We start from the raw sequence: 25,556 nt of genomic DNA, 5'->3' as shown, positions 1-25,556 counted from the left end.
TTTATGAGCATGAGCTCCACGAGTGCTGTTTTTGCTAGAAGTAAGGGATCCGTTGACCTCAATTTCTTTCAAGGTATGATGACACAGTAACTCTGTCCGGGATATTCTTCCACTGCCACAAAACCTTAGTTCTGGATGTCCTGCAGAAGAGTCTTTTCTTACAGTCACTAGAAGCTCAAGCCTGATAAAGTCACCAGCTTGGAAGCAATGAGACAACCAACTCTGTGGTTCACATTGTTTGAACATTTATTGCAATTCAGTGTCAAAAATGTTTACAAAAATACATTACTGTTTGCACAGAACAGCTGTAAAAATCAGTTGAACATGCAAGGGAAGAAAAATTGTGCAAATTTATAATGGAAGGATTTTAACCACACAATAATATTAAACAGAAGTCTTATTATATAAGGGATGCCTTTCACTTCATATCACCTCTAGTCACAACTTTAAGGAAAAGCAAAACAGAACACACGCTCTCTTTCATATGTAAGTAGGTATTTATAATTACTGTAGATTAGTTCCTAAAGATGAGCGTATTTGCTATTTCAAATTAAAATGTTTTCTTGGTGGCAGGCCTGCTAGCATTCTGTGCAGCACATGATGGCTAAAGAAATAGAAGTTCCACCCTCAGTTGTCCTCCAGGAACAGAAGCCGCAATGCTTGGTCAAAGGAGGGGGAATATCTCTGGTGTTGAAGGTATTAATATACTGGAGACTGCATGTGTCAAGGACAAGATGGATTTGTTCTCCCTAGGGCCAGATCCTGCAAACTTTTTTTTGCTACTAACAAAATCACTGAAGACATGGGGTAGAAATCAGGTACTGGTAAAGGCACTCACACAGCCTGGGCGCCACACAGAGACATCTGTGTGGATGGCTGGCCACATCTTCAGAGCCTTTAACAAGCACCATTTTAAGAAATAAGCTGAGAAAAGCAGCACAAGCAGAACACCAGAGTCCCAAACTTTTTAACAGGGAGTCTTTATCAACCTAATCAGCCACCAGCTGCACAGGGTCTATGTTTCTGAAAACAGGCCAGCTAGGAAGAGTGGCATTTTAATTTAAAGCTATGTCTTTTTGGCAAGGTGCAGATCTATGGGGAAGCTGTGCAACAGGTTTGTAAGAACAACCACAGCAGACAATGCTGATTTGCTGTACCGAGCAGGAAATAAGCTGAAACAGCACATCTGATTTATTTAGATACATAATAGAATTTGAAATGTTCCTGCTGTAAATCACATTTTAGCTAATGGACAAGGAATTTTCTGGGCCAGAAAAGCTGGTTCAGTACCTGCCTATGTTCTAGAAGGTGACAGCTTCACAAGAGTAACTGAATTCAAACAGAAATGGGAACACAAACAATTCAAAACTCGTGGGCAAAGAAAAATAATAAAAAAGATATTCCCATATACAGAAAGTGGCAGGGTGCAATTAAATGTTTACATACAAAGCAATGTCTTCAGAGCAATACAAGTTTTCCTAATCACTTTACAAAATAAAAGGATCTAGAAACTCCCACAATTAAAAAAGGAAACCCAAACAATGTAAGAGGAGGTACACATTTTATGATCAAACTTTACCATACCATAGTTAGTATAAATGGTTTAAGGTATGTACAGCTGAAATTGTGCCTCTTGAAGTGGCTACCACATTAGAACAAACTCCAAATACCTGCCTCTTCTAGAAACCTGAAATGGAGATCTCTGGGATCGCTCCCTTCCTAAGCCTCCTCCCCTGCATGGATCTGTTTTTCCTCTTCACAGTACCATGTTCTACACTGTTACACTGGATAACACATCATCTGAAGATAATGAGATTTCTCTGCATATGCTGGCAGGAGAAAGCCCGGAAGAGAGAAAAAACCCCTCCTTTCCTAGTACAAGAACTCATGCATGTCTGATGGAAATGCACCAACTAACTGGAAGGTGAAACATCATTTGAAAAGAACATTCTACTTCCAAAATACAAGTAAAAGCCTGTTTTCCCTTCACAACAGCTTTGCCACAATTCTTAAAATACAGAGGTCCTTTTTGCATGAGAGCAGCCTTAAACCATCCTGCCCAGAAGCCCCTGTTGCCACTATCAGTTTTGTTACTCTGCCATCCTCAGCCAAGCAAATGCCTTTGCACTGCTACAGTACTGATCACTTTATTTACAAGTGGCTAGTCTAAGGTATTTGGATGCAACAGCATTTCATTTTAAATACAAGGGTACTGAATTCACCACAATATCTCCCAGTACCAACCACTTGAGAAACAATGAGTCTCCCAAGGAGATCAAGGTCTTACTTGACAGCTGCTGTAGCAGGAGGCAGTAACTGAATGAGGCTTATTTTGTTTCTTTCTCTGTAGTCTGTTTTGTTCTCCAGTACAGTAGTTGCTTAGTTTTCTGCTGCTTTGGACACTGACAGCAATATCCCAGGACTTCACACGAGCAACATGCAAGTGTGTGTATGTATTAAATCATCTTCAGCACTGTGACCCTTTAAGATTACACAGTGCTAAGAAATTTAAAAAAAACACTAATTGAAATAAGTTTCATAAATAGGAGCCTCAGTCGCACATTAAGTATGTTGTCAGCATGACCCATGCTCTCTGGGCAAAGGACACAGAATAAACTCTTTGCTCACGACCAGTGAAGGGCTGATTGAGGCCAGAGCTAGAGCTAAGACATTCCCAAATCACAGCTAAATGCTGAGATTTTTCTGTCTTGCTGTGCAGGGAATGCACTAGGCTGGATTCAAACCTGAGCTTAAAAGTCACCCAGTGTCACAATCTCACAGTGGGTAAGTGTCATCTGCTAAACACTGACTCAGACTAGGCAGAACCCCCCCAGCATTTCATACCAAAATACTGTTGCGTCCTCATCACAGCATGTTGGCTTGCTACAGGTGTCAGAGGCAAGACTATGAAACAAACCAACCCCAAGTCAGAGCTGGAAACAGAAGATACCAAGGGGCACAGGTCCTCTTCACTGCTAGAAAAAGGAGCTACAAGAATCTTTAAATACAGTGACAATGCTTTACTCCCTTCACTTGCAGGTTTCTGTCCTTAAGCCCTCATTCACCAAGCCAGATTTCTGCGTCATCTACCCACACCCACTGCCATCAGTGAGGGAATGAAAACAGAAAGTGGCCTCCCCCGCTTGCAGACATCCCCCCCAAACAAGCACAAGTTCATTGTTCCAAGGCAATAAGCTTTTAAGTCACTTTCAGTTGACATGAATACAGGCTTATGCTTTCCACCAGCAAACTGATGCATGGGGCACCAACACCAAGATAAAGCCCCCTATCCTGCGTGTGTTTTCTCCTCTGGAGAGTGCCAAGCTCTGGGCCACGGCTAAGGGTGGCACAGGCTCAGAGAGCCCTCTGGAAGAGCAAAAGCTTGGGTTTGCAGTTGGAAGGCAGGAGAAGGGCATTTGTCAGCATTTTCCTGGTTTTACTCCCCCCTTCCCCACTGCTACATCTAGAGGCAGCTTTTTTCCCTTTTTGTATCTCTTCCAAGAGTATGCAAAGTGATTTAGTTTGCAAAAATGCAAATAGTCTTTTTTTTTTTAAATATAAACAGCTGCAGAAAAGTGTTGAAAGTCAAAGTCAGTTATAAAAATGTAAAAAAAGGAACAGAATATTTAACAATAATTAACTCAAGTAGTTCTTCCTGAATTGTCCTGAGTACTCCTCTTCCTCACAATTCTTTGTACATAGTCACAAACAACCCAGTAAATATTTACCCTTCCGAGGTATCCTGCTTACAACATGAACAGAGAAAGTGCTATACAGGAAATCTACCGGCAAACGGCAAAAAACTTTCCACTGCAGGCTTTCAAATTGTTATATACAAGCTGAATTCTTCTAGCTCCACTGTAGGGAAAAGTGAAGCATTGTATGCAACCGAGGAGACAGTGAGCCAGATCATGGCCACAGTGAAGTTAGTCTGGCTACTTACTCCATAGTACTGAAAATTTAGCTCTATGCCAGTATTAGAAGATCCCATAAAGCAGCTCAGCACGGGAAGCAGAAGGGACTAGGCTGGGTCTTTGCCACAGGCACAGAGAAATAACCAAAGATATCAAGTGCCATGCTGGAAATCCCTTGCTTACCCCAGTCCTGCCTCCTGTTCTTAGGAAAATGTTGACCGATTTCTTCACGCTTTCTTGCTCAACACCCTAATCTCCAGTAGTCTGAAATTAAACATGACGCTGCCAGTGTTCCAGTGACTAAAAACCGCATCATTTCACTGCATTTAATAGCCCAGTTCTCCCTATATTTTACCAGCTCCGAGATGACCAAATTCACTTGACAGCAGTGGGAATACAGAGCAGTGTATATGTTGGAAAACATGGGCTTGAAGAACCGGATTCTAACCTCACTTGGGATTTCAACCAGTGCAATTAACCTTGTGGAGCTGATGTGAATTTACATTGAGATTAAATCCAGTCCTTTGTTTCTCTATAATAGAACTTCCTCCCTTTTAGATATCTTCAACCTTGTGGCTTCTCTCTTCCCTTCTGCTTAGTCTTTCATAAAACCAACAAATTAAAAGAGGATGGAGTAAAGTCTTAGGTATTTATATGGTGCCTATCATCTAGGCATTCAAGCACTGAGAAGAGCAAGAAAACTAACATAAAGAGGTAAGCATTAATACAAGAAAAGATGCTTACTATCACAAACATTTCCCTTTAAATCATTGTACAAAATACAAAAGTTCACATTGTACACTGGATTTATGTTTGAAAGGTACTCAATCTATCAGAGGTAGAAAGTGGTATGTTGCGATTCTCTCTCGCAAGCAGGCTAGAGTTCTATACTAAGTATTTCAGAATGTGTCCTTTTTAAAAACATAAAAGTATTATTCAACTTGTCACAGGGATATTTTTCATAAATATTTTTAAAACCTCATATTTATAAATATGTATGCTAAATAAAACCAGATGGAGGAACAGTTCAACAGTCCTAGCCTCATATTGCTTTCTCTCTATTGGAAACAAACCAAAAGAGTTCTCAAATGGTTGTGGGGCAAATTCATTTTTAACTTCTAAAAAACAAAAAATGAAGATTTTTGCCCTGTATCTTGTACTCTGATCATAAAAAAGGGAGTCTGTACAACATGCTGCATTTGTACACCAGTCCTATGGAAGTCTGTATTCCTTAAGTGCTGTGTGTCAGCGAGCAATTTCACCTTTCATCTCCGAGATCCTCTTGTTTCTTGACTCAGGAGCTTTGAACAAGCATGAATATTTACAATATTTACAAATGGAGGGTCCAAGCTCAGTGGCATAAAGTGTCCTGTAAGAATCACGTAAGCTGCGGTGGTGACCCAAGTTCAGAACCTGAACAAGTTGATAAAGTCTTGTGGTGAAAGAGAGGTGGAGCAAGTCTCCGGGTTGTTGGCTGTGCAAGGGTGATCAGTACCCTGGGAAAGGAGAAAACAAGTCCATTTAGAGAGACTGCAGAAAGGGTGCCAGAGCATCAGCCAACTTAGTACTCCCCCCTCTGCCAGACGTCCTGCTTGCAAACAGATAGAGCAGAGCCCAGAATATTTCTGCCCTTGCCAGAGCAGACAGCTCAGAACTGGGCTTCATATTTCAGGGACTACTGGCAAGTCATGGGAAATAAAACCAGCAAAGATCCAGTTCCGTCATTTCACCTCTTCTGAGGAAAGAGAGGCTGGAGCCTACGATCAGCTACAGGAGTTTAACTCCAGAGACATGCCTTGGATACCACCACAGCGGCCAGCAGTTTGTCCCAGGCTGTCCTGCTGCCATCAGCTCTCATTCCAGCTAATCCTGTTGCCAAGACCTCTGCCTCCATGTAATGGCTAGAAGGACCTGCTGGCAGTGCTAAGATGACACATTGCAGGCAGCCCTACAGTATGGCCATCTCCCCCTCCCCTCTGGCCTTGATGGCCACTACTCTTGTTCAACATAAAGGTGAAACTTCTGAAGCACAGGGGAGAAAGGGTCTTAATAGTCGAGGGAGGATTAAGAGGTAGGAAAACACTATGTTACGGAAGCAAAGGAACTGCAGCACCCTAAACTGGCTGCAATCAGAGGAAGCACTGGGTGCCCCGTGGCTCCTGCCCCAATCAAGTTTGTCCCACCAGCACCGCATACCTTCCAGGAGAGGATGTGGCAGTGCCTGCACAGCTGCAGCGTGTCACCATACTGCTCCTTCCGTGGGTAACACCTTATGAGCTTGAAGTACATCTTTTTCCAATCCAGCTGTCCCTTGTCAGATAAGATTAGCCGCTTGCGAATCTTAAAAAATAATTGTAATTGTAGGTCAAAAAGAAATAATGATTTGCTTTTTCCAGCTCATGTACTCCTCTCCCTCACGTGTCATCCTTGCCAGTCCCGTAACAGTTCCCTATAACACCAAGAAAGTTTCTGCTCTGAATATCCAGCTATAACCTGCTTTCTGATGGCAACAGCCTCGCTCAGTACCATTATCAGGGTCCCTCCCCATTTCACAAGCATTCCCCTATGAAGCCTACAACATTGGGAGCTTATACTACTTTAGCTGCTGTTTCCAGCTGGCAGGACAGAGTATAGTTGCATCTAACAGCTTCAGAAGTTAAAGTATTTTGTTTCTTCATTGACTCTAAGCATCAGCGATTTGTCACCATTGCTTGGGAGACACCCATCTTTCTGTTAGAGTTTCATTAGTTGCAGAGACTGGATTTGAATTTACTTGTTAATAAAAACAGCTTCCCCAGAGTCACTTCCAAAGGCAGATTCAGAGGGAGCAAATAAAGCCAAGTCAGCAGGGAAATCTGGCACACGGTCCCTGAAGTGCAGCGAGCTGGTATAAACACCCCAGACATTCAACCATAAACAGAGGGATTTTTGCTTGTTTGTTTTTAAGTTTAGAAGACCCCAGATGATTATCAGCCTGCAAATGGCCAAAGATGTTTACACAGGTACAATATGGGTAGCAGCGGGGTTGTTTGCCACATACTGTCCCGTCACTCACAAAACAGCTCAGAGGGGATTTCTTGCTCTAAAGGGCAAGACAGTACAAGTCACCGCTCATGGACCACATCCACAGAGATTCTCTGAGAGGGTGTCTGTCCCTGGGACATCAGGGTGATTGCTGGAGCTTGCCCACATGTTTTCTCCACACACGTGGGGTGAGGAGCAACTGCATGACTTGCAGTTGTTACCACCTGGATTAGGGCTGAAGTTTACCGCATGACTAATTCCTCAGGCTCCATTTCAGGAATCATTGCTGTGGCACGCAAAACCCTCTACATAAATAATCTTCACAGCCATTCTCATGCCAGCCTGTATTATCAGCTTGCGGCACAGCCCTTCGATCCAAAGGATAGTCAAGTAAGAGCGTCCTACCCATGTGTGTTCACTTGCTAGTGAAGTACGACAAGCAGTTTGCATCCTTGCTTGTACCTGTCTGTCCGTGAAGTGGTATTGGCAGAGTTTCTTCCACAGCAGCCGGTCTTCACTGAGCACTTGCAGGTCGGGAGCCACCTGACCGAGGCTAACCAGGTCTCTCCCATCACTCAGTCGCTGCATGATGTTCAATTGTAAACACAACGGCAGGTCTGTGAAAGTGGTTCCTTTAAAGGCAGGCTAGAAGAGACAGACAAAATTGAGCTCACAAGAAGCTGAACACCCAAGCAAACCTAGCTGCAGTACAGTTACTGCTTTTTAAGCATTGCTCTTCACATAGAAAATAAGCAGCAGTTCCCTCTTCTGAATAAGGAGACGTTTTACATAGACATTTGACCTTCTGCCCCAGAACAGTTCAAGATACCCTCCAGGAAGCAGACATATTTGTGTTACAGTAGTTAGAAGCGGAGCAGCAGTCCAAGCTGCCCCCTCCTCCCCCCTTTTTTGGCCATCCCACATCCGTACTCAAAAGACTTTGCTCCCAGAAACCATCAGCAGCTTTCACTACATCAGGACAATGGCTACACCACGGTATCAGCTGTTAACCATCTAGGTCTCTCTACCACAAGGGAAACTGGCATTACTTCTCAAGTCCAGCCTTCTGTTACACACATTGCTGGGAATCTCATACTCTCCTGACATGTGTTTTAGCTTATGCCGTCACAGGGTCCTGCTGTAACCACAGCAGTGGCTGATGAGTACCCACAGCAGGATTTTTCCCTGCATGGCTTCCCAGGTCACTGCTGGCAAGGCTAACTTCTTTTCTATGAGCACTTGAAGGACCTGCCCCTTTCCCATCAGCTGCAGCCATGGGGTTTTTTTCCAGGCTGTTCAGCCACAGCAAAGCACATCCTAGCCTGAAGAGCCAAAAGCCATCCTCACCCCCAACCCATCTGTGCCCTGCTCTACACAGGGTCCAGGACTGTTTTGCAAGTCCACGTGGCGGCACAGCTCGAGGACAAATTGACTACAATAGATCTGCGGGTCCTGCACTGAGTGGAAGGTACACATGGGAGCAAGGCATCAGCAAGGACCACAACCCAGGCTCCAGTTGCTCCAAAACCAGCCCCAGCCTTATTAAGGCAAACAGCAGCTTTTAGGCTTAGGCTCCAATGAAGAAACAATGTTAGACAGATGTGCCAAGTTTATCATCTACCCTACACAGAGATGCTGCTATTTTAAGTTGCAGAGTCACAACACCCATCTTGCAATTGGCAGAGCTATTAACCATTTCAAACAAGAAGCATGTGGACTGCCATCAGCAGGGGAACGCTGCATGAGGCTGCTTTTAGTCATATGGTCCCATCCTCCAGCCATCTCCTTGCATGTGAAACCCCACAGGCACAAGTATGTTTGTACACAAACAGCTCCCATCTTCCCTTCAGTGCCCAGCTACCCAAACTACATAGCACTGCCCAGTACCTACAAGGACCACAGCTTTTCAACCAAGACATCATTTTTGGCAATCTCTACCAGCAAGACAGGCCTGAAATAACCCCTCCAGGAGTGAACTGTCTCTGTCATCTGCAGAGGACATTTCTTCCCATGACAGCCCAAGTTGTATTTTGGGGTAGGAAGAATGCACTGGAGCCTTGGATCACCTCCCATTGATCTCCCTTGCCAGCCAGTCTTTCGCATTCTCCTGCACTCCCTCTACATATAAGCTTTGCTAGGGCACAACAGAAAAGACTAAGCTCAGAGACTCTAAGCTTAAGCATGAGCTTTGGGGGCTTTTTTTATATCTTATTTCTGAAGAAACCAGTGTGACTCAAGCAAATCCTTACAGGTTTTCTGAATCTGGGCCAAAGACTTATCAGCTACTTTTCCCTCAGTAGTCCTTTCCAGGACTTTTAAAACATTACTTTTTTTGGAGAAAGCACACAGATTAGATCAGAGCAGATCAGTATGCTGTCATTGTCTGGACACAGGTTGTGGGTTTTTTTTTTTAAACAGCTCTAGCACATACAATATTTTGCGAGTTTTTTTTTTTTTTAAAGAAAGGTTTAAGTCTTGGCTGTTGCAAGACATCCCTCCCCTCCAGAAACAGCAGAAGCACTCTGTGCACTGTAAGCAACTGGTAATACACAGCTGAGCTTGTTCTTCCTTCCTCTAAACTCAGCTGGTTTTGCTCTAGCTTGAGCTGAAGTAATCTTCAGTGATGTGAATTTTTTGTTTGCAAGTTCACATTATTTTGTTTTAGAAAAAGTGTCTGTAACACCTACATGTAAGTATGCATAAAAGGCAGCTCCATTCACAAGAAGTATTTCAATGCACTTTTGCCTGGATAGGCGGAGTTCTTTGAAGTGCTTGTCTGTGTTTTATGAGCCCCTGAAGCAGAGGTGAAAAACCACCGTACTACTGAGTTGAGTAGCAGATAGGCCCCTGACCTGTGGTGCACTCAGGACAGCAGGTGCCCAGGTACCCAGGCACAGGGCAGCTTCCAGACCTGCTGTGTCCCAAGAGCCACCCCACAGTTGGGCCAGTGTTTGCCCTGCAAGGCAAAGAGAGCTGCAGCTCATCTCAAGAGCTGGATACCAGGAAGGACAGCAGAAGGAGGGCAGAGACCACCATCAGATAAGGCACTTATGCTTTTGCAGCTCTTCAAAATCCCTGGGACCTCCCAGAGTTGATCTCCTATGTTCTGTTGCCTGCATTACTCCAACTGAAGGACTGGAAATTTTTTCCTGGTGTTCCTAGAGAACACAACCATGTAATATGATGAAAGCAGGCCCTTTGAAAATGTCTCTGGTTGACCCACCAGGGAAAAAGATGCTTTTTATATTCCCTTGGGCCATGCCTTGGTCTGCCCAAGTGGGAATTTCAGAGTCCTGTTCACTACAGAAGTCCTATAAGGGGCACACCAACAGAGATGAGTAGCAGACAAAAGCTATTTCTGTGGAGTATCCATTTGAGGTGGGAAAAAAAAGTCTAGACAGTCCTGGGCAACTGGTCGTTGATGTCCCTGCTTGAGCAGGAGGGTTGTTCCAGATGACCTCCAGGGGTCCCTTCCAACCTCAACCCTTCTGTGATTTTGTGAAGCGGAGCAAGTTCACACTTGATGTCTCATGCAAAGCCAGCTTCGGAATTTATCAACTAATACATCTTTTTCTCATCCTCACAGATGCTGTTGAAAAAACAGATGTTGTGAAAGTGGGACTCATCTGGCTGGAACGGGCATGAAGTTATGCAGCTATTTGGGAATTTGCATTTAATTTACAGATTAAACAAATCTAAAACCCTCAACTATCTGATAAACAAGTTTTGAAGGCAATTTCTCAGTTTGGAAAGACTGAGCTGACTTTTCATACTGAAGCCTAGTCTCTGAAGACTTTCAGGAGTGGAAGATTATTCCCTGCCCAGCTCTGTCTGCACAGCACTTCATGGCCATTAAGCAGTCAAACTACAGCCTGTGACCAGTAACAGTGAGCATGATCCTTGGTTGTGTACACTGAGTTTGTATTAAGGAGCAGAAGTCATGCTAGTAATGCATCCAGTTATTTTGGCAGCTCCAGGTTCTCCCCCAACGCTCTGTGCTTGCACCGAGTACAGTGGGATGCTGTCACCCATTTGAGAGCTGCTACATGAGAAGGTTTCATGAAGAAGCCATGTTATTTTTAGCTTTCAGGATTTGTGCTTACCCTGGTGATCTGAATGTTGTTCAGTTGCTGTTGCCAGTGGAGAATACTCTCCATCCTGTGCACCCACATGTTGATGTTTCCAACCAGAACAGATTTGCCGACCCGTTGAACTAATGTGCAGAGGGATGTGTAGAGGGTCTGCAGCAATTCCCGTATTAGCCTGATGTTCTGCTGATCTTCAAGGACTTTGGAAGAACAGGAAAGATTAAAAATGGGAGCTACACAAATCCTTTTCAGAATCTACATATTTCTCAGGCAAGTTATAAGCTATAACCCCACAGGCCAAGAGAGCCAGCCTGCACTTTTCAGAGGAAAGCACTTAAACATTAGCCAGGCACAGCAGGTTAGTCAGCAGATGGAAAGAGATCCTCCCAGGATAAGCAGATGAGATATCTGCCCTTTCCGCAGCACTTCCTATTTCCAGTCACTGGCAACCAGCCAGCTCTCCCCTCCAGTATGTGCAACAGGTTATCTATGTGCAACTCTTCCCCATCCACCCCAGATGACATGCAGGGAAGACAGCTCAGGATCTCCTTTCTCATTATGTATACACACACTAACAAGGTGCTCTCAATTCCCAGGCTTCAGCCAGAGCTAAAGCATCAGAGGGAAGTGCCACATCTCAACCACAATTCAGCACCCTCAGCAGGAAAAGGCAGCCCTGGAGCTTTCCTTCCCTCTGGAGCAGTGGGAACACTTGATACAGCAAACTGACAACAAGGCAGCAGCAGAGACTACAGATGGGCCAGGCTGGGGGCAGGAGCAGCCATCTCTCCTGCAGTCAGAAATAGGACTCAGTAGGATGCTGAAGGAGTGGTAGTGAGGAAAGCTGGGGAAGGAGGAATCGCCTCTCAGATACTTATCAGAATACAGAAGTTTCTTCCCACCCATTCACCCTCCACCCACCCCCAGTCCTTCACCAAGGGAAAGTGGAACTGCACTACAGAAATAAGCAGTGCTGCCCCTTTTCACCCATCTTGCATTGCCTGACTGTTCTCGAGGATGTGGTTCACACAGTACACCAGATTAAATCAGACTAATCCTCCTCCCACTCACTGTTTTTATTTCTTACCTTTCTGCACCACTTTTTCCAAAATGTTCATGTAGTTTTTCTGGGCAATGCCACTCAGTGACGTCAGCTGAGACTTTGCTATCAGCTCCAACAGCTGTAGATAAAAATAGAAGTTGCAAGCCTTAGAGCACAGAGATACCTTTCTAATCTTGACTCCTGGTCACATGACACAGCAAAACAGTCCCGAGACTTGTTTGCTGCCTTAAAATAAAAGGGAGACAGAACGACAGAACAAACTAACACAGGGCTGGGGAGCAGAGGCCAAATAATTAAACCCACATCTAAAGGGGTGGGGGAAAAAGGCACTCTAATAATCTTCAGGGGGGAAAAAACAAATTGATTCCATGGTTCAGAGATGCAAAGAAACCCAAGGAGTGCTCAGACTGACAGCCTTTATTCACACCAAGGGAACAATGAACAGTCAGTGTCACCATCCTTCATCAGGGCATAAACAAGCAGTGTCATAAGGGAACACGAGCAAATGCCTGTTTGGATGGGGATATTATTGATGGAGCATTAATGAGAATCAGACTCCACAATTTACGTCAAACTCCTGGGTTGCATGGGTTTTGTCAAGAGTGCTGTCGCCGCAACAGAAAGGTTAAACACTATATTAAAAACAAATCCTCTCCACCAACAAACCCCTATTCCCCCAAGGTTTCCTCTCCCCTGTTCAGCTCTTACAGCTGCAACACCAAACCACGCTTCCCCATTTGTCCTGTTTACTTGTTACCCCCTCAATGGAAATTTCACTTTTACTTTCAGTTAGGATTTGCCTCCCATCACTGATCTCCTGACTCCTGTGCAAGCTGAACACTGCATTTAGGCTGCAGTTGCTAAAGGAAGCATTTCCCACCGGGAAGATGCCCTCTCCTCCCCATCTCTCTACCACCACAAGAACAGCTGTGGAAGTTTCCTATAGATCATGCTCTGCAGAACATGTGGCCCATGATCTTCCAAGCCTTCCTCCCTTCCCCCAGCATTACATAAATGCACAGACTGTCCACGTGTCAGTCCATTTGTTTTGGATGTACATAGCCTTCTGTTTTAATTTAGAAAGGGAAGGAAAAACCTTTTATGCTACAAATCAATCAACACATTACCGCATGACTATTAATCCTTTATCATCTGCAGCTACAGTATCCCATTGCTGGCACTGCAGAGAGTCCAGAGAAGGTGCAACTACTTGTGTCAAGTAACTAAGATGGCTTTTGACAAGACGTGATAAGTTATGAGCTGAACTGTTTGCCCCGCTACAAGAATGACAGGAATGTATCCAAAAAGTCACCGGCAGCTTGCCACGAAGCAGGGAGTGCATGGAGAAGTATTACTGCAGTCATTCTCCTGCTCTGCTTCTCTGAGGCACTGGCATGTGACTGCCAGTTAGGAGCAGTGAAGTTGCCTAGAGTGACCGACCTCTTCAGTTTAATTTCCAGGCCAACACCACCATCAGATGGCTTTGAGTTTACATTCTATTAATATCCTGTACCTCGCATGACTGAAAGAAAACAAGATGAAAAAAGACCCGCACTAACTCCTGTGAAGGGCAGGATGCCTGTTTTCTTGGCTCATTCAGGGGAAACAAGAGATGCAGGACACTCGGGTAATATTTGGTGCACAGGCATCAGTGGATCTTCTTCCTACATCAGCTAAACTGAGATCACAATAACTAGACACTCTTAAAAACAAGACAGTTTGCAAGGTGTTTGAGAAGTTTTATAAAATGTCTTTTCTTTATTTTTTGAAATACTGGAGAAGAAAAAAATTGGTGTCCCAAAGTAGTCTGTAATACTCTGCTTACACTAAACTGTTTAGCCTTCAGACCTTTGATTATAGTGATCAATTTGCCAGACTCCATCTGTACATTAGCCACACATGCACCCAGATCAGCTCTTCTGTGCATAAACAACTGCTGTCTCCAGATTGCACCATTGTGGAACTGGCACAGATACAGTTTACTCCAGGCTGGGTGTTAGCAATGTTATGCCCATTACTTAAAATGCCAAAATGCACCCAGAGATAACCATCATGTAATGCAATACTGTAAGAGCTAAATGCCAGGGTCATTCTTTAGGAGGAACAAGGATAAAAATCTCAGTTCCTTGAGGAATGCTAAGTTGGTACAAAATTTAGCCACAGGAACAGATTCAAATTTGCCTTGTCTGTGTTTATCAAGGTTCAATTTATGTTCAGTGAACCAGCTCAGATATCATGTGTCACCTCCCTTACCCTGCAGCAATAAACACAGGATGAAATTCCATATGAAAACTATGTTGTGAATACTTCTAGGACTACCCTGCTCCCCAGGGACCACCGACTGAAGCAACTGGCTAGCCCTCCAAATCAAAAGACATTTTTTGGTCTTCTGTGCTCATGTAACACACAAAACCCAAGTAAACAATGCAGTTCATCTGTCCCCCCACATGCTCCAGTGCTCTGAGGGTCTCAGTGTTGGCACAGACCCAGCAGAGGACAGCCTCAGTTAATGGACTGCCAAATGGGGGTCTACAGCATTATAAAAAAAAATAAATCAATCTTGCCACTTGCATAATACAGACTAAAAGCAGACTGACGAATTCAGATTAATGCTGAGTAGGGTAAAAAGGCTGGAGAGCTGTAAGCGTGTGCTATGATCTGGTTGCATTAAGGCCAGCCCACGCTCAACTGAGAGGGACAGATGGTAGGAGAGAGTGCAGAGGGAAAGGTTAAGAGCAATTTTAAAAGGCCTGCTTTTCAAAAACACTAAGTGATTGCATTCCAGCTGATTTTAACTGGAGCTGGGAAGACTGTAACACCTCTGGAAAACAAGGCATTAGATCCCAATTTGCTCTTTCAGCTCCTCAGAAGCTGAAAAGAGTGATCTTGTAGCTTCTCCAGAAAATCCTTCCTACCACCTCACCTCTATTTCACTTGCTCTGAGATCTGCTAGAGCCACAAAGACAGGAGATGCAGTGGCTATTCCAGAGCCTCTACAAAGCTGCAGGCGGCAGCATCTTCCATAGCAGGGCAATAACCAGCTCACTTCCCCACGAGTGTGGCTGAACTCCTTCTCAAACCCCACCAGGAGTTGGTGCAACAAGCCACTTCGCTCTGGGGCCAGGGCAGATCCTCCTCCCATAAGCACAAGGGAAAAACAGCAAACAAAACAGTGCCATGTGGCAGGGGGAAAAGCCCCTGTTTCAGGGCCATAAAAACACACTGCTCTGCACCCATGACTGTGCTACAGCCAGATGGCACTTCTGCCACTGACTTGGTTCAACACCAGGGTGTGCAGGCAATCCATACCCCAAATAACCCACAGCAAGGAGCTCACAGCACAGCACCAAAAAAATCCTCAGCAGGCCTGCTGCACTGAGCAGGAGGGTGTAACCTCACCTCAAAAAGGGAAATTCTTCGTAATGGTTACAAACACAAGTCTCAAACTACTGAAGTTTAAATCCCCATTTAAAAAAACCCAAACCAGCTATAGGGAAGCTGGACTGCACCCTGTGGGGATCCATAAGTTCCTTCGCCTGGTTGGGGATGTGGATCCTCACATCTGGACTGCCTGGAGAAACAAATCGCAATGAGAAATTCCTCCTCCAGCCCCACCTTGCTCTCACCACCCTTTACTTTCTGTGGCTGAATGTCACATTGGCTTTCAGCTGGGAGGCAGAGCAAGAGGCAAGGCAAGTTACAATGATTTACAGCCCAGGTGCTGACAGATCTCCAGGAGACAGCATCAAGCTGGTATCTTCAGCACAGCATAAATCCACTACTCCTGGAGCTAAGTGCTATAAAAATGTAAGATACAAATTTAAATAACTGCTTTGCAGGCTACACACTGCCTAGATTACATTATTCCAGAAGAGCTGTGCCCATGCAGCTTAACCTGACCTAAGCTTTTATGATCAGAAACTGCACCTTCCCTTGAGACATTACTACACAACCATCATATGACAAATCTTTCTGAAGGAAGCATCCTGCAAAACCTCACTGTCATCTGAACAGAGTGTTCCCAGAGGATAACCAACAGCTTCTGGGCTGCAGGCACATTTCTCTCTGGTCATAGTACTTACGCTTGCAGAACACTTCCAGTCTTTTCATTAGATCTGTAAGACCAGAAAAACCACAGCTGCTTCAAGACCAAGAACAGTTTGGCTGCTCTGGGTCAATCCCACACCTCCTTACTAGCTCTAGAAAGGGAGCATTGCCTTGTAACATCCAGGCAGAGGCTATAGTTTAAAAGATCAGCAAGGACCAAGTCACAGCACCGATACATACACTCAGCACTTCCAGTGCTGTATCAGCAGACTGTCAAGACAAAGATTGATGTTGAAGGAAAATTTCTTCCACTTCAGTTACAGGAACTCACTGGCTACCGCTGATGGTATTTGTCCATGAAAAACACCTGGCAAGCTTCTTGCAGCTCACACCTCCACCTCACTTGAGGGTACCTGTTTTATCAGTGCACCATTAGAAACTCCAAGAACTTCAGTTGGGTCATATCTTAAGCAGCAGATGCTACTGTACAACAAAAAAATGAGCACTTAAAATACCATAGCACTTGAGTTCAGAAAGGAACGCTCCGAGAACGGCAAGTTGATGTTCAGCCTGAGAGCCCATTTTGCTATCAGCAGTGATGCAGCTTACTTCTCCATAGGGCAGATCTGGGTGTAGCCAGCAGAATCCCAAGCCTACCGGTGTTTTTCTTCCCCTACAGACATCCTCATCCTCCCCCAGCCTTCAACTCTAAATTTCCCTCCCTTGGAAAGCATTTGCTTGATGAACCAAGTAGCATGACATTAATCAGATACCCCAAACAATGGGTAGAACTAGAGAGAACAAGGAGAGGGAGGGAAGGGAAAAATCTTTTGCCTGCCAATATTCAAGGCATCTTCCATGTGACAGATTGCTCATCTGTGTGCTCTAGGAGGCCTGCAATTTGCAAAGGACCATAAACAAGGTCCACATCTAGCCAGAGCTTTTCACAAGTAAGTCTGGCACATAAGGCATTTTTATGAGCTACTACCCACTGGACACTTGGCCAATTCAAGCCTTCCATTTCAAGTAGTAAGTTTTTTATTTGATCCATGGTACCAGGTTTAATATCTTCTTTGATCTGCCAAACCACAAGTCAGCCTCAATTAGAAAGCTTTGTACTTCTCAGTATGCTGTATCCCTAAAGCTGCTGGGGGGAAAACTACCTCTTATCTCAGCTTTTGAGTAATTTGTAAAATAAGGACACATGCAGACACAGAACACTGCTATTTTGGATACACAGCAGATTTGGGATGCTTTTATGAAGTCCTCATGGGGAAAAAAGGGTGAAGAAGGTCAGCCTGAGCCTTCCTACCAGACCACACTGACTTAAGTGAAATTTCAGTTTGCTCTAAAAATTTAATGGGACTTCTGCTCAATCATTGCAGGCCCATGCAAGACACCCATCACACCAGGCTGAGCAGCAGACGCCCATCACGTGGCACAGCATGACCTGTGATGCTTAGCAGAGGTCTTAGAGTTCTTTATTTTTTATGTTACAAGACAGAAAGTCTGCCAAAGGGATCTCTGCAGCTCCAAATACAAGTTTTATTTTGCTCCTTTATACTGGACTAAAGGGTTATAGTCTTGGCTTGAACTGCTCCTTTCACAACCACCCCTCTGAAGTTGATGGGGCTATGTGTGTATCCAATATCAGAAAATACAGAGTACCTCAAGCACTGGTGATCACCTTCTCTGCACAAGCAGGAGAACAAGTCGTCCCAGGACCAGCAGAGCTAGGACAACCTGAGTCTTCATGGACTTGCATCCTGCTTTGCCTCCCCCAGCATCCCCACTCCCTGCCACCACCCCTGCAGCAGAACACCCATGTGATTGCCAGCACCCTTCCTGCAGAGAACATCGGTAGCCACCCCCAGAGCCTGTACCCCTCCCAGGGTGACAGAGGTTTTCACAGGCTCCTTGTCACCTAGACAACAGGTGAACAAACCAAGGTGAACCCACTCAGATAACGTCTTCCTTAGACACTTTTCATGACATTTGGCTTTGCAAAAGGAAAGCAATACCAATGCTGCTTGCTCCAGAACCTAAAACCTGAACAGCTGGTGTCTCACCAGTGATCAGCTGCTGATGAGATGTGAAAAGGAGCTGTTTATAAACAGCCTCAAGTTAAGACTTTTTTTTAAGCTTATTGAATTCCAAACTTTGATGAACATTCTGAAATTCAAGATGAATTTGCAGATCACATGTACATAAACATACAAGCATGCACAGTCCTCAGGACGGCAACTCCCCCAACCACTACCACCCGGACCACCCAGAGCCAAAAAAGCAGCCCTGATCCATTTATGCAAAGCCAGAGCATGAGGAACCTCAGGCCAGTTACTCCTTCCTACCAACTAATGGTGTCAGGACTAACCAAATACTTCACTCACTGAAACTGCTGCCAGTCACACAGAATTAAGAGCAACCATGATCCTTAGCAAAGATATTTAGATCAGTGCCTCCAAGAGGCTCAGCCCATCCTCTCACTCCCAAAACACTAAGGTTCCTAGAGTTTCTCCTGTAATCACTTCAAGGGAGACAAAGCTCCACAGCCCTCGTGGAGCTGGAGCCGCCTGTCCAGAGAGATCCCCGCTGCTCTACGGCTTCCACAGAGAGCCCATGCTCCTTTGGGGGCTACAGGAATCACATTTAGGAGCTAAACGGAGAACCTGGGAAACAGAAGCTAAGTCTTCAATTGTGCAATTCACTTCCAAAACCCAGAAAAGCAGTAGGAATGCTAGGCTAAGGACAGCCCATCTTACTACCACCTCCCTCCCTCTATTTTAACAGATTGAAGAGGAGGTTTTGGGCATCTGTCCACTCAACTTCCATCACTTGCTTAATGCAGCAAAGCCCAACACTCCCACTTGCACACTTAGAGCTCTTTTTGCCAGTGCCACCCATCACCCAACCGGTGCTCAGTTCACAGCCTCCCCCACCATCACAGCAAAATAAACCCTGGCCTTTCACTCACCCTCACGACATAATTGAATCGCCTGGAGTCCAGGATAGCACTGGAGAAGTCAAGTCTGTTGAAGGCTTCTCCTAACGTGCAGTAGCCATGGCGCTGAGAAGAAAAAAACAGTATGGGTCACATTTTAGCAGACATGAGTCCAGACAGCACTGGTAGACATGACCCAGGGCAACTCAATTTAGCAAGCTAATGGGTACAAACCATGGGACCAGCTCATAACCAGAGGCGGCAGGCCCGTCTCACACAGAGCCACACTTAACTGATGTCAAGAGTGGGCATGGCCCACTGTGGATTATGGTAATTTCCCAAAAGTGACCCAAGCTCTGCTCATGACCCTTGAGTTTATGGGTGAGAACAAGCCATGCTTTCCGGGGTTCAATATATAGTACAAGTTCAGAGCAGTTTTGTACAGCCGCTTCTCTCCATGAGCTCAAGTGAGCTGTTGTGATGAATTCCAATGATTTCCCATGTTAGGGCTGTACTGGGTGAAAGCCAAGAACAGTATTATGGCTTGGTCTGCAAATGGCTTTTTTTTTTTAACAGAGGGAAGCAAACAAGTCATATTTTAAACACATGTACAGAGTTTTGTACAGCAAGCCCTGGCTCCCTGTTTGGGGTTTAAAATCATTACTGAAATTCCAACCGCAAGCCAGATCTTCCACTTATCTCTTAAGAGCTTCTGCTGATTTGTATCAGCACAAGATCTTCCACCACTTGGAAAAAAAACCAGTAGAAAAGGGAACAAAGAACCTATGGAGGCACTTACCTCTTTTGTGCTTCCCTTGTGAACATAGATCCACTTCTCCTGGTGGAAATCTGTTTGGACAAAGACATTTTGCTCAGTTAATCTTCTACCTCAGAGGGCTGCATCTCTGTTCTGCTCACAAACACTCAGTGCCCTTTTAGTGCACATGAAGATACTTTGTGTTTACACCACCACACTTGAAACCAAAACTAGCAACTTGCTGAGCTGCTTTGTTTCCATACTGCTTCATTTGAGACTGCAGCCCTGAGCCTCAGAAAGAGCTTCTGTTTCAATGACACAGCTCAAGACTGTAAATGTTTAATCTGCCAGCCACAGATATACCATAGCACCTCCTCGTCTTTGATCCCAGACGGTAAGTGTGGCTGACAGCCAGGTTTTGTTGTTATTGATTTTATTAACTATTCATTACCTTGGTTACAGGCTTGGGATTGAATGTCAAATTCGAAGTTGAGCAAAAATGTCATGAGACACCAGGCATGTGGGAGAGAGCTTTTAGCAGTGAGGTCAGGCTCGGAGGAGCATGCTTGTGCTTGCAGCTAACTTGCTAAAAAAGAAAAACCTATTTGGGACCAAAATTTTCCTATTTCTAATTGCCCCTCCCTTCTGTCAGAAGTGGGAGTTGTCTCATCCACTCCCCAAAATAGCAGCATGTGGTGGGTACAGGGGAGCTAACTGGGTTTGCAGAAGAGCCCTTACTGTAAGCAGTTATGCTGCTCGATCCTTCTCCCACTCTGTTCTCACATGGGCTTTTGACTACTTCCACCACACACTGGTAATTCAACAGCTAGTGTAAGAAAAACTCTCCCCATCCTGCTAGACTCCTTTCCTTAAGGAAATACTGTGCTCTTGGAATCTTTTTCCACATAAGGATGCAGTGATGTACTCCTGCCTGGTATTGTGAGCCCAAGGACAAACCCAGCCTCAGTTACAGGCATGCAGACCCTGCATCAGGCCCTTTTAAGTAGTAGGTCACAACAGAATCTAGCCAAAAACTGTCATGGTAACATTTGTTTGTTCAGAGAACCGAATGCACTGAGGGGCCAACTTTTGGCATCAGTTTCTGAAATCCTGGGGGATGCACAATGAGCTAATAGTAGTGTGGGAATTATAACTCATTTCCTCTGTGTATGTTTACATTTGTAGCCTTCACATTTAACTCCAGTACCTATCTTGCAATCAGACCAACGCAGACCTTGCTGTCCCTGCAGGCTCCCCCGAGTCTTCCCACAGCGCACCATCCAAGACCCCAGCTGCTCACTGTGTGTACAGAAAGATTTTAAACCTTCCATTGTTTTGAGCAAGCTGAAATCTTACTTCATTTTTCATGTACTCTGCGCACAGAGATAGGATCAAAGCTCACATTCAGGCTTGTAGCCTCCAGTAATGTAGATTAGTGCTCAACATGCATATGGAAGGAAGAATAAATTTAGCCTGTTGTGCACAAGGAAGTCTACAGGGGGAAAAAAACCCTGGAACTGGTTCATTTGAATGTACCATAGGAAAAAATTACCCTCCTCTTGACAAACACAAATGACAAATTTGAACACAACAAGCACAACTCCTCAGAACAGGGATTACTAACAGGGGCATAAATCTTCATGTTAAGCTGTATCCAAGTTCTCTACTTAGGTCAAACACGGGCGCAAAGCCCTTCAAGACACTCTGGAAGACTCCTCATGCACTGCACAAAAACTATGGATATGAAGCATTTTCCATTCTCCTGCAACAGCTTATATTTAAGAAAGCCCAAATGGACATCTTACATTGAATCTTGGCTTTGTTATTCAGCAGGTCTTTTTTTCTCTTCTTGGCAGCAACATCGTAGTTCAGGCTGTTGAAGAGATTCTCTTTGTTGTGATCATCTTTTTTACAAAAGCTGTGAATGACACAAAGCAAGGATTCTGTTTATTTCTACAGTCTGCTGAACACCATGTTTCCTGCAAGGAGAGAAAATACACAGGTTTTCATTGTGAGCTCCAAAGCTGCCTCCTTGCTGGCTGCTCTCGAGATGTCTACATGTAGTTTTTGTATCCAGTAATGGTATTTTTAAATGTGCCTCATTTATGTGCCAGCTAGACTACTCATAACAGAGGGAAGCAGGTAATACAGACTGCACAGTTAGCACCGGGACACTGCCGGGCAGTTTTCTCTTCCTGCCTTTAACCTGTTTCTATCTTTAAGTAACACCATATCCTCCTGCTGTAGGTGGTAGATGCCTCTGAGTCAGACTTCTATGGAAGGACATATTTAGACATCTCTGAGGACGTATATATATATACACACACGCACACTCAAAATATTTATTAACAAAAGAGTCCCTACAAAACATTCTTTGAAGCTTACAGGAAAAGCTCAGCTGAAGTTCAGACTTGGTTGGTGGTTTTCCAAACCCCACATAGTAGTGACTCTACAAATTAGCAGCTAGGATGTCTTGTCCAAGACTGCCCATCTGCTTTTGCTGGGGCTCCGCTGTAACTATATCATTAGTGAAGGGAGCCATAACCCCTTATTTCCTTCAAGGGCAATGAAAGACTATCTATAAAGAGCTATATATCAACATCCCCACATCCTACAGACTGCATGCAGATCATGAGATCCATGCAGCAATGTGAAACTGAGAAGCCCATGGGGCAGCCACAGTGCTGCAGCAGATTCCAGAGAATGGCAGGGGAAGGCAGCACCCACCAGCAGCTCTCAGCAGAGGCCCCCTGCACACGGCACGGTGCCCAGACCTGCAGGAATGCCTTGCAGATGCTGGGGAGAAGGCAGGCACTGCATCCCAGATAATGGAACAGCCTCCCCTACTGCTCCAGCAGCTTGCAAGGGATGGGAGATGGCTGTCTGCAGGTCTGAACTGAAAGGTCTAAGGCACCTTGCTGCACCTGGGCCAGCCCTGGAGCTCTGGCAGGTGCCAAAACATGCTGCTGCTCACAGCACTGGGCAAGCTTCCTCTGCAAAAAGCCACAGTGACCCTTACACAGCCAGGCTGCATCCTCAACAGGCCTTGTGTTTACACTGTTCAGCCTCAAAAAACCCCCATGACAGCACCACACCAACTCACATCTGACAGCTATTCAGCACAGGCTCCTGCAAAGGAATGAAACCTGCAGGACAAGGCTCCTTGCTTCCCATTTGTCAGCATGGCCACACCACCAGCTATGCATAAGTCAAGTGACAAAGTCACAGTTTCAGCCCCTGAGGGACCCAGACTTCCTCCAGCCGGGTCCAGATGGGTGCTTTGGTTTGGCACTTGCACGTGGCCCCAAAGGTGGGGGAAACCTCCCCCAGCCTCAGAACACCAAAGGCTCCCCCTTTTTTACTCCACATCCCCTCTTGCTGGGTATCACAGCTGTCTGGAAGGTACCACTGCAGAAGGGGAACAGCTGCAGCAATGCAGGTGGACAATATTCACCACAACAATTCAGAGAACCAGACACTTCTACCAGCTAGAGATAGCTCAGAAGAACCTAAAACTGAGAGCAGAACATCTTAGCTGCACATTTCCCATGCCGCTTTCTGCAGGGGGACCCAAACCCAAGAACAGGGTATGGCAGTAAGGAAGAAGGGGTTTAGGAGATGTTCAGGCTCGTGTTTTATCAGGGTTGCACAAAATCAACAGTTGGCCAGGTTAACATGGCCCAAGCCCAAGACCACAAGATGGATCTGCTTCAAATCTTAGGTGTCAACAGCACACCCTTGACTGTTGACTTCCTATTGATGACTGTAATCTGAAGCCTCCGTAACAACAGGAGTGGACAAATTCCAGCGATGGGAGGCAGATTATTTCCCTGTTCATGTACTGCCAGGTTTCCACACACTGCTCCAAGGCATCTTGACAAGCTGAACAGTTGGGACACCAGGACCTGGCACCGCCAGGACCTCTGCCCAGGGCCAGCACGTCACCTCCTCACTTAGTGGAAAGGGATGCATAAACCTGTGCCAAACTCAGTATTCCCAACACAATCACACTACTGCCAGCCAGTTATTTTTCTACCCATTTACAAGTCAGATGCTTTGGATTCTAAACTTGATTTTTATTTACAGCTTGCACACGAGAGGGAAAGAGACCTGCCACATAATCCGCCTTGCACGGGAACATCTCAGCAGCGGTCCCACAGCGCTTCCCCCTTTGCCACAGATATTCCCGACCCACCTCTCAGTCCGGGTGCAGCAAACCCAAACCTGGCTGTGCCCAGGTGACAACGAGAGGCAGCTCTGCGAGAGAAGTTGGGTTTTGGCCGGAGCCAGGCGCCCGAGCCCAGCACCGCCCGGCGGCGGCCAAGGCGCCCTGCCCGCACTGCTAACGCGGCGCCGCACCAGCCCGGGGGTTTGCTTGATGTTTTGCAGCCAGATTAGTCAAGCGGCACGTAAGGGGCATTACTCATGGTCTGGGGAAGGTTTGTGGCTTCAGACGCATCACTCTCCTCCAGCCCGAGAGCTGGGAAGGCCCAGGACAGGATTTTTTTGGGGGGGGCACCCCCAGGGTGCGCGGGAAGCGCTCAGCGCCGCTCCCCGAGGGCGCAGCGCCCAGCCCCCCTGGGGCAGCGACCGCTCTGATGTTTTCCTGCGGCTTTGCCACCCCATCCCACGGCCGCGGGGCCGGCCCGGCCGCCTCCAGGACCCCGGCGAGGCTGACGGACCCCCTCGGGGCTACCGCAAGCCCAGGGGAAAGCCGCCGCCACTACGGGCCCGCGGAGCCCCTCCGCCTGCGGCCAGGGCCCGGGCCGAGGCGCCGCCGTCCATCTTACCGAGCGCACCCCCCCCGGCCGCACCGCGACGCCCCCTAGCGGCGCCGCCGGGGCAGAGGGACGGGAGCGCGGAGGGGACCGAGCCGCCACCGCCGCCCGGTACCTGCTGATGTCGCCGACATAGCCGCCGCTCTTCTCGTCGAGAAAGCGCGTCCAGCCGTCGGCCGTCTTCACCCAGCTCTGCCCAGGGGAGCGCCAGTCCTGCCCCAGGAACGGCATGGCGGCGGGACGGAGCGGGAGCAGACCCAGGAGAGGCGGCAGCAGCGGAGCAGAGCGGCACAGTGGGTGCCGGGGCAGCGGAGCTGCAGGCGCCGCGCCGCTCCACGCTATTTATGCGGCGGCGGGGCGGCGTGTTGCCGGAAGCGCGGGGCTGGCCCCGCCCCCGCCCCGCCGCACGTGGCGGTGTTTATCGGCACCGCCCCCGCCCTCCGCGAGCGGCCCGGGGCGGGGCGGGGCGGGGCGGGGCGAGCGTGGGGGGAGCCGCGGCGGCGGGAGCCGTGCCCGGAGCCGTGCCCGGAGCCGTGCCCGGAGCCGTGCCCGGTTAGCGGGGCGGGGGGGCCTTGGCGGGGGGGAGGTGTTGGAGCTCGTCCCGCCCAGCCGCAGTTAACGCGGCCCGTTACCCGCTCCGCTCGGCACGGCGGAGAGAACGTACACACCGGGCGTGAGGGCACTGGTGCGTGCGTCGGGTTCGCAAACCGCCAGATACAGCACAAGTAAATCCGCCAGGGCAGCGCTTCGTGCGCATTTCAATCCCCTGCATCGCCCCTAATATCAGTATTTACACTGTGTTTGTGGGCAAGTTTTTTTATGCTTATAAATGTGTTTTAGAGATATATTTGTCACAAACTTATTGATAGAAACGTAGAGAATCTAAACATACAAATCTAGAACCTTGGGAAAACATAGAGTATATATAGAATGTTTTATGTTAT

General features: G+C 46.6%; 1 protein-coding gene across 2 annotated transcripts; it reads right to left on the bottom strand.

The window, feature by feature from the left end:
* Positions 1-228: 228 nt before the first annotated feature.
* Positions 229-24,981, bottom strand: FBXO32 (F-box protein 32). 2 transcript variants are annotated; one of them, XM_056331878.1, is made up of 9 exons: positions 24,728-24,981; positions 21,640-21,752; positions 19,877-19,926; positions 19,111-19,203; positions 12,114-12,207; positions 11,042-11,226; positions 7,401-7,583; positions 6,111-6,254; positions 229-5,410 (listed from the first exon to the last, which is right to left on the bottom strand). In XM_056331878.1, the coding sequence occupies exons 1-9, from the start codon at positions 24,841-24,843 to the stop codon at positions 5,321-5,323; spliced, it is 1,068 nt and encodes a 355-aa protein (XP_056187853.1). In that variant the 5' UTR covers positions 24,844-24,981; the 3' UTR covers positions 229-5,320. The 2 variants fall into 2 exon arrangements, with proteins under 2 accessions (XP_056187853.1, XP_056187854.1); XM_056331879.1 differs by lacking the exon at positions 21,640-21,752 and having other exon boundaries at positions 24,728-24,887.
* Positions 24,982-25,556: the final 575 nt, after the last annotated feature.

Source organism: Falco biarmicus, chromosome 3, assembly GCF_023638135.1.
Source record: "Falco biarmicus isolate bFalBia1 chromosome 3, bFalBia1.pri, whole genome shotgun sequence".
Classification (NCBI taxonomy): domain Eukaryota; kingdom Metazoa; phylum Chordata; class Aves; order Falconiformes; family Falconidae; genus Falco; species Falco biarmicus.
Note: the sequence above shows the minus strand (reverse complement) of the source record. Positions and strands in the feature narration are given on the sequence as shown.